The sequence below is a fragment of the Eschrichtius robustus genome, chromosome 5 (genome assembly GCF_028021215.1).
Source record: "Eschrichtius robustus isolate mEscRob2 chromosome 5, mEscRob2.pri, whole genome shotgun sequence".
In the NCBI taxonomy this organism is placed as follows: Eukaryota; Metazoa; Chordata; class Mammalia; order Artiodactyla; family Eschrichtiidae; genus Eschrichtius; species Eschrichtius robustus.
Genome location: NC_090828.1, coordinates 140,937,220 through 140,949,104, shown reverse-complemented (window position 1 = coordinate 140,949,104; position 11,885 = coordinate 140,937,220). Strand labels below are relative to the sequence as shown.

The 11,885-nt window shown below is 48.8% G+C and overlaps 2 protein-coding genes across 2 annotated transcripts; one reads left to right on the top strand and one right to left on the bottom strand.

Moving 5' to 3' along the window:
• Positions 1 to 990: 990 nt before the first annotated feature.
• IMP4 (IMP U3 small nucleolar ribonucleoprotein 4) lies at positions 991 to 7,833 on the bottom strand. The gene is made up of 11 exons (XM_068545371.1): positions 7,473 to 7,833; positions 7,170 to 7,286; positions 6,916 to 7,024; positions 5,213 to 5,296; positions 4,405 to 4,514; positions 4,194 to 4,326; positions 3,954 to 4,108; positions 3,777 to 3,871; positions 3,584 to 3,657; positions 3,342 to 3,503; positions 991 to 1,218 (listed from the first exon to the last, which is right to left on the bottom strand). The coding sequence occupies exons 2-10, from the start codon at positions 7,170 to 7,172 to the stop codon at positions 3,391 to 3,393; spliced, it is 876 nt and encodes a 291-aa protein (XP_068401472.1). The 5' UTR covers positions 7,173 to 7,286; positions 7,473 to 7,833; the 3' UTR covers positions 991 to 1,218; positions 3,342 to 3,390.
• Positions 7,834 to 7,938: 105 nt separating this feature from the next.
• CCDC115 (coiled-coil domain containing 115) lies at positions 7,939 to 11,072 on the top strand. Its single transcript, XM_068545372.1, has 5 exons — positions 7,939 to 8,088; positions 8,160 to 8,263; positions 8,351 to 8,433; positions 9,091 to 9,222; positions 10,766 to 11,072. Exons 1-5 carry the CDS (start codon positions 7,978 to 7,980, stop codon positions 10,876 to 10,878), a joined length of 543 nt encoding a protein of 180 aa, XP_068401473.1. The 5' UTR covers positions 7,939 to 7,977; the 3' UTR covers positions 10,879 to 11,072.
• Positions 11,073 to 11,885: the final 813 nt, after the last annotated feature.

The window sequence follows — 11,885 nt, the reverse complement described above, 5'->3', positions numbered from 1 at the left end:
CAGAGAACTGCAAGCTGTGCTCTCGCAGTGGGACTCACTGCTGCTGCTGGCCCTCTTGCGCACCCTACTGGCGGCAGTCCCAAGCAGTGGGAGCAGCTGGCACTGTCCTGAAGATCCTGAGCACCCCAGCGCCCACATGCCACATGCCAAGTCTGCCACCTGCTTCCCAGCTCAGAGTGCTAGGCCACCCCACATAGCCAAGTGGACAGGGTGCTGGAAGGTGCTCAGAGAAGCTTTTGCAACACTGTGAAGAACCCAGCCTGCGCTGATGTTGCACAGGGGAAATAGTAACTTTTAAACAGTGGAGAAACCTGGCAGACACCACCCTCACCTAGAAGGCTTATGGAGAGATAGTCTGAGACTACTGACATCCCTATTGAGCAGTTCTTCTGACTTCCTTTTTTGCTAGGCCACAAAAGGGAACAAAAAAATTTGAAAAACTTCTCCCACCACTCCACTCTGTTAAGAACTTTTGGATTGGGTGTGGGCTGACCTGTTGGCCCACCTACAAGTCTGGCATTTGGCAAAAAAGGAAAAATGCCAGTCTCTCCAGTTACAAGTGGCAGCTTGCATCCACCAGTGATTGGAAGTAACTGCCTTTGGGAGGGCTTTTGTTCCAGACTCTGGAAACTCCACAATACAAACCAATTTCCTAACTGAATAAATTACAAAGAAAAAAAATTAAAAAGAGAGAATTCTATAGGATAAAAGACTTAGAACTTATACACACATGCTCATAACAGCATTATCAAAATAGTCCAAAAGTGAAAAACAAACCAAATTTCATAAACTGATGGATAAATAAGGTATACACACGTAATAGAATACTGTTTAGCAATAAAAAAAGGAATGAAGTACCGACACATGCTACAACATGGATAAATTTTGAAAACAATGCTAAATAACACCACACATGGTATGATTCCGTTCCGTTACCGAGTCGAAGTTCATACTGCTCGCCGCACTACAGGCCAATAATCAAGAGACGAGTTGTTGGGACAAGGAATAAGACTTTATTTGGAAAGCCAGCAAACCGAGAAGATGGTGGGCTCGTGCCCCGAAGAAACATCTTGCCTGAGTTAGAATTCAGGCTCCTTTTATACTAAAAGAGGACGAAGTAAAATCAAACACTTCCTGGTTCCCATCAGCCTCTGGAGAGGATGTGTTAATTTCTTCCTCCCTGCAGTCATTTACAGGCGGACCTGGTCAGGATGTTTCCTGTGAGTTAAACAAAGGTATTTTAGCTCACTACCTGGGAAGCAGGGTTCCCAAGGATGAGCCATTATGTATTACTCAAGCTTATAGGCAACATCCCTTTAGTGTGATTAGCTTGTAATAGAATACAAAAGGTTCTTCCCTATTACAGTTCCTACATAATGTCCAGAATAGGCAAGTCTATAGAAACCAAAAGTAGATTTAGTGGCTACAAGGGGCTGGGGGCTGAGAGTTGGGAGATGGTTGGAGAGGAATGGGAAGTGACAGCTAAAGAGTATGGAGTTTCTTTTAGGAGGGATGAAAATGCTCGAAAATTAGACTGTGGTGATGGTTGTACAACCCTGTAAATATGATAAAAAAATATTTAATTGTACACTTGTAACAGGTGAACTGTGTGGGACATGCATTATATCTCAATAAAGCTGTTTTTAAAAAGACAAGCGGGGGCTTCCCTGGTGGTGCAGTGGTTGAGAATCTGCCTAATACAGGGGACACGGGTTCGAGCCCTGGTCTGGGAAGATCCCACATGCCGCGGAGCAACTAGGCCCGTGAGCTACAACCACTGAGCCTGCGCGTCTGGAGCCTGTGCTCTGCAACAAGAGAGGCCACGATAGTGAGAGGCCCGCGCACCGCGATGAAGAGTGGCCCCCACTTGCCACAACTAGAGAAAGCCCTCGCACAGAAACGAAGACCCAACACAGCCATAAAATAATAAATTAAATAAATAAATAAAGGGAAAAAGATGGTTCAATTTTAAAAAGTAAACAAATAAAATAAAAAAGACAAGAGACTTGTCAATCATTTGCAATGAATGGACCTAAGTTGGATCCTAGTTCAAACAAACATAACGTAATCAGGGAAAACTGAACATTAACATGTAGAATTCGGAATAATTGTTGATTTTTTAGGTGCGACAGTGGTATTGTTATTCCTGTTGAGTCTTATCTTTCAGAGATATATGGAAATATTTATGGATGAAATGATATGGTGTATGGGATTTGCTTCAAAATAAACGAATGGAGTGGATAAAGGGAGTGGGTGGGGCTATGAAGGAAACCAGACTGGTCAACATTGAGGTGGGTTCATGGACTCACTGTACAGTCCTCTCAGCTCTTATGTTTGGAATTCTCCACAATTAAAAGACTTAAAACAATCAATCAACATAGAGGTGAACAACTGTTTCTATAAAGAGCTAACAGGTCACAGGGAATACACATACAGTAATAGCCAATGAGTATTTGAAGATGCATAACCTCTGTCATAATTAAAGAAATGCAAATTCAACTGAGGACCCATTTTGCACCTAGAGCTCGGGCAAGATGCAAAGTCTGACAGTCCACAGTGCCGACAAGGACACGGGAAACACTCAGATCTGCTGATAGTGGCTGGGAGAGACAGCCTCTTGGAGGACAATTCTGCAGCATCTATAATCATTTTCAAGACACAATTCCACTTGCAGTAGTTTACTCATCAGATATACTCGCATAAATATGCACAGAGGTATGTTCAATGTTCTTGAAGCAATGTTTGTGGTAATAAAAACAGGAAACAACTTGACTGTGCGACCATCAAAGAGTGGTGAATCCACACATACCAGACATCCTAGATAACCTAGAAATATTCTCGGTAATCCAGAGAGAGCCTAAGGAGATCCCTAAAGGGAAAGATGGTCATTATAAAGCTTTCCACTGCTGGTGAGTCCAAGTGCACTGGGTTCTCTGAGGAACTTTAATTACACTCAAAGGAGGCCACAATGAAGTGAATAAATGGTTTGCCTCTTATTTTCTGCCTGTCCCTGGCTGAGAGCTGGCCCCAGCGCCAAGCCCTGCTCTAAGTGAGACTTCCGTGTTCACATTATTATCCCCACTCCCAGATGATGAAGTCACAGGGCCCCGACTCCTGAGTGACAGAGAGCAGCACCAAATCTCCCAGGGTAGCACCAAACCCTCTGTGGCCCAGGGACAAGCCAGCACATCAGGCCTGCCTTGTCCTAGACATGATGTCACCACCAGGCCTGAGAATGTCCCAGAGCTATCAGGTCCCCATCCTTCACGCTCAGCCTGACAGCCCTGTCCTGGCCACTCAGAGGCTAGCAGGGTGCTGTGGCAAACAGACTTTATTCTGACCTCTCCCCAGCTCCCGGGTCCAGGTCCACATCCTGACTGGTGAGTGGGTTCACTCAGCACTCAGGAAGACCCTCTTGTGTGCAGTGTTGGTGTAGGGGTGCCAGCGCCACTCCACGTCTGCTGTGGCCTCCTGTTCCAGCGTGCCCAGACGGATCATGTACACTGGCGGAGGGGGATGAGATATGGTCACTTACACAGCCAGCATGCCCCCCACCAGATGTGGGATAAAGCCCCAAACTCACACTTCAGCTCAAAGCGAGGCCCAACCTCAGTCAGCTCCACATTGCGGTGGTTGGTCTTCTTGTACACATGGTGCCTGGGGCAAGGGGGGCAGGGCAGGAGTGAGGGGAGGCAGGGAGCAGCTTCGGGGTCAACAACAAACAGCACAGGGACGCAAAGGTCAGGACACCACTCGGGCCCAGCCCACTGACCCACCGGAAGGAGATGTAGTCGTGCTGGTTGGCGAAGGTGATGACCCGGTGGCTGTCATCTTTGGGCACAGGGAACAGGTAGCGGAGTATGTCGGAGACCTGGGGCAGAAGGAAGAAAAGTGGAAAATGCCCAGCCTGGCACTCCAGGCCCCCAGCCCTCACCCCACGGCCTCAGACTCACCCGCTTACCCAGGCGGGAGGAGAAGCCATGCATAATCAGATGAGGCTTGGCCTCCGACGCAGTGCCCAGGTCGGGGATGTCATGCCGCATGACCACGTTGCACAGTGTGAAATACGCGGTTGGGCCAAAGGGCAGGTGGCTGACAATGAGCCCCACTGGCGGGGCCAAGTAAGCCGTCAGAGACCCTCTGCTCCCAGCCAGCCATCATGGCAGCACCCTGCTCCCTCCCTTCAGTCTTACCAGGTGTGCCTCGATGCTCGTGGACGACCAGCAGGTCAGTGACCCCGTTGGCTTTGCAGGCTCGCACCAGCGCCCCTACCTCATGCCGGCCACGGTTCATGCGCTGGGCGCCTGGGAACACCAACTTTAGCTCCTGCATATGAACTCCCTCTGGTTAGGACTGGGGCTCCTGGGGCCTGAGCATCTCCCGCTAACCCCCATCGACTGGTACCTTTGCAAACATCTTGAGGCGGGAACTGGGATCTCGGGAAGTAGTGATCATGACCTTGGGATCCTCAACCCCTGCCCATCGATACTCATCATCCATGTGGTTGGTCACACCTGTTAGGAGCATGAGGGGCAAGAACTGACAGTGTCTAGAGAAGTGAAGTGCTAACTTGGGGTGGCCAAATCCCCCTAGAACAGCACTGTCTGACGAAAGGCTCTCTACCTGCTCTGCGCCAACTGGGTGGCCCCCAGCCACACTGGCTACAAACACAAGTGTGACCAAGGAACTGAATCTTTATATTTGATTTAATTTTAGTTCATTTAAGCTGTAGTAATCACATGGAGCTAGTAGCTACCATGTTAGCACAAGTCCAGATTCTGTTAAGGCCAAAGGTATCAGGCTCCATTCCCTCATAACAAATATTTATGTTTGTGATTCCTTTCATATTTGTTGAATAATGCAGTGAATGAGACATCTGAGTGCCAATGAAGTGCTGGTAGCTGAGGACACAGCAGTGAACAAAATGGACACTGCTCTGCCCCAGCAGAGCCCACCGCCCTAGTAAGGGGGACAACCAACAGACAAAGCAAAGCAGAAAGTGGGGTAATACTGTGTCATGTAAATGGAATTGGGAGCACTCAGGGAGAGGTCCCCTGAGGTGTCATCTGTACAGAGCCACGAGGGCACCTGGGGGACAGTTTCAGGAGTGGGAGCCGCACAACCTTTCTTCAAGGTGTCTGAGGAATGACATGGAAGCCAGTGGGCTCAACTGCAGGGAGTGAGGCTGGCCCACAGGGTCAGGGAAGGTCACCTTCACCGCCGGCATCGTCAAACTCCAGGGAACCCTGTAAGGCCAGAGCCTCCCTGCGTAACTCGGTGGGAATCAGGCGGTTCTCTGCAGAGGGAAGACAGAGGGGCTAGTGAGACACATGCATGGAGCCTTCAGTTTATACAACACTGAACAAACTTGATGGAAAAATACCCCTTTTACTCCCTTCTGAGCAGAGAGGTGATACATAACTGGGGGGAGAGGGATGAAACTATTTTTGGCTACATGCCAACCTGCTAACAGTGGTTATAGGAGATTTCATTTACTATGGTTCCTGATTCTCAAGACTTGAAGGGTTTCTAAAATATTTAATCACAAGTATGCACTCCCTTTGTAGTTAGAAAAAAAATTAACAATTAATTTTTAAAGAATAAATGGAAACTGCTCTTTCTATACAAAGGTGGACCAGAAACCCTGAAACCCTCTGACAATAAAATCATTAATAGTGATGCTGTGGGTCAGAGGTTTCCTCTGTGAACTAACGTTGGACTTGGCAGAGGGGCAAGGCTGTGGGCATGCCCACTTTGGAGCATGCCCTTGAACCCAGCAGGTCCCTCCAACATGCCCTGGACAAACTCTTGCACATGGAAGAGAATGTTCACAGCAGCAGGCCTGCCCCAAACTAAAAATAAGCTCCACACCACCCACAGGGAAATGGATGAAGACCCTGTGGAATATTAACCTGCAGGAGCCCCACCTACACTCAATGGATCTTAGAAACAACACTGAACCAAAACAGAAAGCTGCAAAAGAATACACGCAACCTAATACTACCTTTACAACTAAAAATCAACCAATATGATTTAAGAATACAAACAAGCATGATAATCCTCAAAAAGAACAGCAAGGAAATGGTTCATTTTTAATCAATATTCAATACCGTGTTTATCTAAGTTGGGGGAAATATTTCTGAATTTAAATATATTGATCATTTTTCATTTCTTAACACGGGCAGATAGATCACAGGTGTTTAACTTTATGCTTGACATAAGTATTACATACACATACTTCATATACTTTATATGTCTAAAACCTAAGAAAATCAAAGTGAATCTAAAATAGAGATACGGAGTTGATGTACTATCAGATAGGAAACAGAGCTCCACCAACATGAGAACCAACAAAATACGGATAAATACGGCATTTCCAATCAGGCATGTGTGACAGGCTCTTCATTAGAACGGCAAATGGAAAGCGGGGAAAATATTGCAAAGTTAAATTCCTAATTTACAACGCAAATAAAATTAAGTTCTACACGAGTTAACAGTTTTAAAATACAAGGGACTCATAACAGCACCAAAAGACAGTAAGATATTCTTGTTACCTTGTAGTGAAAAAAGTAGCAAGAATAAAAACGACAAAGGGGAAATAAATATAGAACCACGTGAAATGTTTAAATTTGGGAAGACCTAGACACTGTAAATAAAATCACTACGCAAGTTGTAAAATCTGGATACTGCAGCATAAATGACAAGTAATTCACACCATCATGAAAGCGACATTTGCAACCCATCAGGAAGATCCAACAGGAAAGGGAAATGACCAGTAAATACTTGAAAAAATACCACACTAACACAAGTAAATGCTAATTAAACGCGTTTGACACCACTGGCCTTTTTCCCGTTGGGTTTTAACAGGAAAGCCCAAGGGTCTTTTCAGTGCCTGGGGGGCGGGGACAGACGTACCCTCGAGCGCACGCCGAACCTTGTCCTTCCTCTCCTGGGCCGTTCGCCGAGCCTCCTCACAGGCCTTGCGATACAGGTACTCGCGGCGAAGTCGGGCCTCGCGGCGCAGCTGGGAAACAGCAGACCCGCTCAGACAACCCTTTTTCGCCGCGCAAGGCCGGGCCCGGGAAACACCCGCCCCGAGCCCACGGGTCACATCCCCAGCCTCCGCGAGCCCCCGACCTCCAAAACAGGAGCTTAAGCATCACTCCTACCATCCTGGGCGCAACTTCCACGTGGGTCCAGGAGTTCTCTTCTGGCGCCGCCGGTACCACGCAGTCGTCGCTTCCGCCCTCAACCGAGAAGGCCGCTAGAGGCCTCACTAGATTCTGCTGCTGCCGAGAATGCCCAAAGTTAAAATGGCGAACAGTGGCTGGGAGTCGCAAGGCGATTGGCCAGCCCAAAGCTGGAGCAACTACTAGGCGGGGGGGTGGGGGTGGGGGTGGGGAGGTCAAGGTGCTGTCACGTGGCTTAGAAAGGCCGTTAATAAAGGCGTCGGCCGTGGCTTCACTACCTACCGTGCGAAGCGGGATGCCCAATTAGAAGCTAAAATAATCATAACTGTAGGCTCGAAATAGTGCAGCAACTGTAAAAGCTGCACAGCGATTGACCGGATGATCGGCTAGCGACCGGTTCTAGAATTAAATTAAAGCCGCTCCTCCCTTAAAATGGTTGCCGAACAGCTATGCCTCTTTCCATCGCCACTGCGACAGCCGTACTTTAAAAAACGGCCGATTCCAAAAGCGATTCGGAGACACCCACAGATCTCGCCGACTGTCCGGGTGGCTGGTCCCCTTCCGGTGCTCGCGTGACGAGGCGCTAATCACCTCCTCGGGCCGCTGCTCTGAAGATGCTTATCCTTAAAGGAACTAAGCGAGTCGCCTCCACCCAGTGGGCGTCTTGGCCCAAGGCTGGGAACGCCCCCGCGGGGACGGACCTCGCGCGCCTATTGGCTGTCCTTCTGGCACGGCGGACGCTGATTGGGCGACCTGGGGAGCCGGCTCCTGACTGTGTGCGGACCCCATGGCGGCGCGGAATCCGCGAGCCGAGCTGGACTCTCTTCTCCTGCAGCTGCTTGGGGACCTGGAAGAACTGGAGGCGAAGCGGGAGGCGCTGAACGCCCGGGTGGAGGAGGTGGGAGCCTGGGGCGGGAGGGCCGGCACGCGAAGGTTACGGAGTTTCACCGCTCTCCTCTCTCTTCCCAGGGCTGGCTCTCGCTCTCCAAAGCTCGCTACGCCATGGGTGCGAAGTCGGTGGGGCCTCTGCAGTATGCCTCCCGCATGGAGCCCCAGGTCCGCGTCTGCACCAGGTGAGGTCCGTTTCACGCTGCAGCGTGTGGGCAGGCAGGGGCCAGGTCGGGGCCGCCAAAGGTCCAGCCTCCCTTCTCGTTCTTTAGCGAGGCCCAGGACGGACTCCAGAAGTTCTGGATGGTGAGAGGCGGCACCCAGATTCCAGAGGAGGTGGGACCCCGCGAGGCAGGTGAGTCCCCCCGCCCCTTCTTCCCGTAGGGCCCCTTCCGATGTCAAAGACAAAATGCACCGGACAACGGAGGAGATGATTTTATTTAGGCTGTTGCGATAGAGAGAGCACCCCAGGTCTGAAGATCGGAATGTAGAATGTCTCAGCAGAGTGGTTTTTTGCCTTAGACTTTTACAGGGAGAGAGAGAAAGTTATAGGTGAGGTCCTTTACAGTTGGGATTGCTTTGCAATCAGAGGAAGTCTCAGCTGCGCAGAAGATATTTATTTCTGTGTCTAGCTAGTTTCAGGGGGACAAGCTTCTAATCTCAGTTAATCATTCGTGAGACAAAGAACGGGGAGTTGAAGGGTCTGTCTGGCCTTTCAGCATGTTCAGGCGAAATGGGAAAAGTCAGTGTGTGGCTTTTTCACGGGTAAACAAGGGGGGTCATTTGCTGGTTTTGCGATAGTCAAGAGAAAGAGTGGACAGATTCACATGAACCACAAGGGGAAGGGTGGTTCTTTGTAGTAAGCTGTTTTCCAGAACATAAAAGGTTGAGAGGATTTTCCAACTATCGGTATTTTCTGGGATCATGAGCTCAAGTAAAGTTTAACATTGTGTTACTGAGAAAACAAGGGCCAGGTAACAAGACCCCCAACCTCCAGCCTTTCTTTTTACAGTTCTGCGCAGGCGCAAGGGTCTCACGAGGACCCCGGAGCCAGACCCCTCCCCAGCTCCCCAGGACCCTCTGAACTGGTTTGGAATCCTGGTTCCTCACAGTCTACGGCAAGCTCAAGCCAGCTTCCGGGAGGGTGAGTGGACCCTCTATCTACAGGGAGCACTTGAGCACTAATGCCAGGTCTGGGATTAGTCTGCAAAGGGCTTTGCAGGTTTTCTCCATTGCAGACTTTTGTTGGCACACCTTCTGTTTTTTCAAAAAGCATTTATTCGCTGTTGGCAGAGTTCCAGGTTCATATTAGGTGCTGGCAGTAAACAAAAGGGACAAACACCCTCATGGGATGTTTATTCTATTGAGGGCAGAAAAACAACATGCAAACAAATAAGTAGGCCCTAAATATAATACCAGGTAATGAGACTTGCTATGAAAAAATAAGGTAGAGTATGGAGTGGGCTGGGGAAGCTGTTTTTTGAATGGTAGCCTGGAAAGGCCTCTGAAGAGATGCAGGAGAGAGCTTTGGTGATCTGGGGGAACAGTGTTCTAGGTGCAGGGACCAGCCAGGGCAGAGCTCTGAGGCAAGGTTGTATCTGGAATGGCAGAGAGGAGGCCAGTGGTCTAGTGGAGGGGGGTGGGGGGCGGGCAGTGGAGGATGGGGTAGGTGGTGGGAAGCTGCACGTTTTTTCAAGTAAAAGCCACAGGATTTGCTGACAGATCAACTGGGCAGTAAGGGAAGGAGAGGAGTGAAGGATGAGCCCACAGTTTCTAGCCAGAATGCCTGAAAGGGTGGATGCCCTCACCTGGAGTGGGAGGGCTGCAGAGCAGCAGCCGAGGGGAAGTCAGGAGTGGTGTGGGGTGTGTTCCTGGTACTGTGTGCTGGAGATTCTGGTCAGATGGTTGGCCACATGCATCTGGAGTCTGGAAGAGGACTGGGCTGGAGAGAGAGATTTGGGAGCCCACTGCATGACACTGGTTTTAAATTCCCAAGTTGCTAACACAGACACAGCATTAAAGTTGAAATGAGATAAGATCAGCAGAGGTCCTGGGAATGTGGACAGGAAGTAAGGGAAAAAAGAAGGGAAGAAACCAGTCGAGGAGACTGAGAAGCAGCAGTGAGGCAGGAGCAACACCAGGAGGGTAAGATGTGCCCTGGAGGGAGGTGATCAGGTGTGTGGCCAGCTCTGCTGCCAGGCAGTTCAGCTGAAGACAGGACTGGCCAGTGGACTGGGTGGTGTGGAGGGCCCAGAGGACTTGACAGCAGCTGTTCCAGGAGAAGCATCAGGTGAAAGCAACGTAGAGGTGGATCCAGAGTGTGGACCACTCTTGGGGGCAGAGAAAACAGGTAGAAGGAGAGAGGACAAGAGCAGTGAGGGGCTGTGATAATGGAGAAAAGAAGGAAGGAAGTAAGGGCATGAGACTATGTTATGATCTGTGAATTTTTAGTTCCTGGTGGGTGATATAAGGGGGTCAAGGAAGTATTCTGAGGAGGTGACATTTTAGCAACGACCTGAAGGACATGAGGGTATGGGTCCAGTGAGGTTCTTGAGGAGCCAATGCAAGGCTATACCTGGAATGTTTTAGGAAGAGTGTGAAGGCCAGAGAGGCGTGGGGATGTCCAGACCCCCCTGAGTCATTTGTCACCACAGATACCATGGTGACAGTCTCTCCTCTTCCTCTAGGTCTGCAGCTGGCTGCAGACATGGCCAGCCTTCAGATCCGCATCGACTGGGGTCGAAGCCAGCTCCAGGGGCTGCAGGAGAAACTCAAGCAGCTGGAGCCCGGGGCTCCCTGACCTGCCACCACAGAAGCAAGGCAGTGAGCACAGCTGTTCTTCGATGTGGCTGCATTATCTCAGGCCTTCTTCCTTCACAGATTGCCCCCCCACCCCAGCTATTCCTCCCTCCTTAATACTTCTCTGGTCTGCATGTTTCCAACTTGGTTAGGTGGGGAAGTTTGAAGGGATAAAGTGAGTAATGTTGAAAGTCACTACTACTGTTGTCTCAGGACATATTCATGTGGGGCAGGCACAAACCTGTTAGGTTAGTTCATATCACTGAACAACTGTAACAACCTGATGCATAAATCAGCTGTGGTTTTTCATTAAAGGATGAAATATTGCACAGCTAGTGGCAGGGAAGGACAAGAGGTAGGTGCTTCAGTTTCACTAGATCCTTAAAAGTGATTTTGATGGAGGAAAAAACCGTACACAGCTAACAGATCAGGACAGAATGATTCCTCATCAATAAAACACACACACACCCGAGTAGATGGGAAGCGCTTGGCAGGTTTTAAGCCAGAAAGTAAAAAGGATCGGACCTAGATTTTCAAGGGAAATCTTTCAAGAGACCATTCAGGCTTTTAAAAACTTGCCTTTATCTTTCCAAGAGTGAGTCTTTTAATTTGTTGAAGGGCCAGGAACTCTGTGTCAATTCATATTCCTACTGGCTTGTTGATATTTTTAGCAGTTTCTAGGAGCTAATTGTTATGTTTGGTGGATGTTAGTTTTTTGTTCATAATATGAGATGTAAATTTTTTTTCCCAGTTTGTCTTTTAATTTTGCTTATGGTGGTTTAAAAAAAAAACAAACCAAACTTTTTATTATAAAATAAAACACATTACATTAAACTTCACAGACCAAATGAATAGCTCAAAGAGCAGGGTGAAAGCTATCATGAGCATCTCTCAGCTCTTGTGTTTTTAGGTTAGTTTTCTTAGTACGGTTGAATTTATCAATCAGCTGTTGTATGATTTCTTGCTTTGGGATTGCAGTTGATGTGACGGTAAGGGAATTCGCCAGTG

Bases quoted from the DNA above. Each gene is read 5' to 3' on its own strand.
- CCDC115 (XM_068545372.1), top strand. From the start codon at position 7,978: ATGGCGGCGCGGAATCCGCGAGCCGAGCTGGACTCTCTTCTCCTGCAG. The intron at 8,264-8,350 runs GTGAGGTCCGTT...CTCGTTCTTTAG, and splicing joins CAGGTCCGCGTCTGCACCAG to CGAGGCCCAGGACGGACTCC. The intron at 8,434-9,090 runs GTGAGTCCCCCC...TTCTTTTTACAG, and splicing joins GGTGGGACCCCGCGAGGCAG to TTCTGCGCAGGCGCAAGGGT.
- IMP4 (XM_068545371.1), bottom strand. The intron at 4,515-5,212 runs GTGACCTTCCCT...TGCTCCTAACAG, and splicing joins TGACGATGCCGGCGGTGAAG to GTGTGACCAACCACATGGAT. The intron at 3,658-3,776 runs GTGGGTCAGTGG...CCCTTGCCCCAG, and splicing joins CACGACTACATCTCCTTCCG to GCACCATGTGTACAAGAAGA.